Here is a 1,290-nt window from a genome sequence, read left to right on the forward strand (position 1 = left end):
CAAAGGCCGCCCAGCCGGCGGGGGTCCCCCAGTCAGGCGCCATGCCCCCCCCCCACCTACCGCGGCGCCTACCCCGATTGAGGGCCCGCCCCCCCCCCCCCCCCCCCCCCCTCCCGCGTGGTTGCCTACACCATGAGCCCCATCTAGGAGGGCGGAAATCGCCGCCCCCCACTGTGGGCCTCTTTCCCCCCCCCCCCCCCCCCCCCCCCCCCCCCCCCCCCCCCCCCCCCCCCCCCCCCCCCCCCCCCCCCCGCCACCACAGCGATCTCAAACCCGAGAACATGCTCCTCGACTCCAATGGCTATGTGAAGCTGGCCGACTTCGGGTCCTGCTTGCGCATTGGCAGCATGTCGGTCGAGTCCATGACGCCAGTCGGAACACCTAACTACATTTCGCCCGAGCTGCTGGCCTGCATGCACAAGGGCGGCCACGTCGGCACCGAGACCGATTGGTGGTCCCTCGGCATCGTGCTCTACGAGCTGCTCTACGGCGGCCCGCCCTTCGACAGCGAGCGCAACACCGTCCTCTTCGGCATGATCCAGAACCACGAAAAGCACCTGGAGTTCCCGGATGACTACGAGGTGTCGCCCGAGGCGGTGGACCTCATCCGCGGGCTCATCTGCGATCGGTCCAAACGTCTGAACTTCGAGCAGATCAAGGCCCACCCCTTCTTCAAGGGCATCGATTGGGAGACGACCCGGCAGCAGACGCCGCCCATTGTGCCGCAGCTCAATGGCCCGGAGGACACGCACCTCTTCGAGGATGACCTCTTCGAGATCCCGCCCGACCTGCCGGCCCCGCCCATCGACACCAACTCCGGCGCCCAGCTGGCCTTTGTCGGGTACACCTTCTACCGGAACCGGGATTACGGCCTGCCGACCCCCCCGCAGCCCGGTACGCCAGCGTCTGTGGTGCCCCTCCTTCTTTGTCTCCCTCCCCTTCCCGTGCTTACATGTGTGGCTGCCCTCCCTCCCTCCCCCCTCTCTCTCTCTCTCTCTCTCTCTCTCTCTCTCTCTCTCTCGTTCGCGCATGCACGCCATTTCCACCAGACACCGCGGCCCTCCCGGCGGCGGCCCCGGCCCCGGCGGTTGCTGCCCAGTCGGCCATCTCCGAAGCCGAGTTCAAGAAGTACCGCGAGGATTCCGAACGCTGGAAGCAGATGTTCCAGACGGAGCAGAGTGTACGTGTCTGCCCCTTGCTCGGCTTTTCCCGTCCTCCCTTGGCTGTGATGCTGACAGCAGTCTTCGTGCTTCCCCTTGTCTCCCGCTCCTCCGCCCCCCCCCCCCCCCC

General features: G+C 67.7%; 1 protein-coding gene across 1 annotated transcript in view; it reads left to right on the forward strand.

The window, feature by feature from the left end:
* The window catches only part of H696_04759 (AGC/DMPK protein kinase), a gene marked incomplete at its 5' end in the record, with an annotated part of 7,661 nt that overhangs the window by 1,344 nt on the left and 5,027 nt on the right, over positions 1 to 1,290 (forward strand). The window contains 2 exons of the mRNA XM_009498622.1: positions 263 to 894; positions 1,050 to 1,180. Coding sequence (XP_009496897.1) covers positions 263 to 894; positions 1,050 to 1,180 — 763 coding nt within the window. The remainder of the gene's footprint in view (positions 1 to 262; positions 895 to 1,049; positions 1,181 to 1,290) is intronic.

This window comes from Fonticula alba (assembly GCF_000388065.1).
Source record: "Fonticula alba strain ATCC 38817 unplaced genomic scaffold supercont2.8, whole genome shotgun sequence".
NCBI classification, from domain to species: Eukaryota; order Rotosphaerida; family Fonticulaceae; genus Fonticula; species Fonticula alba.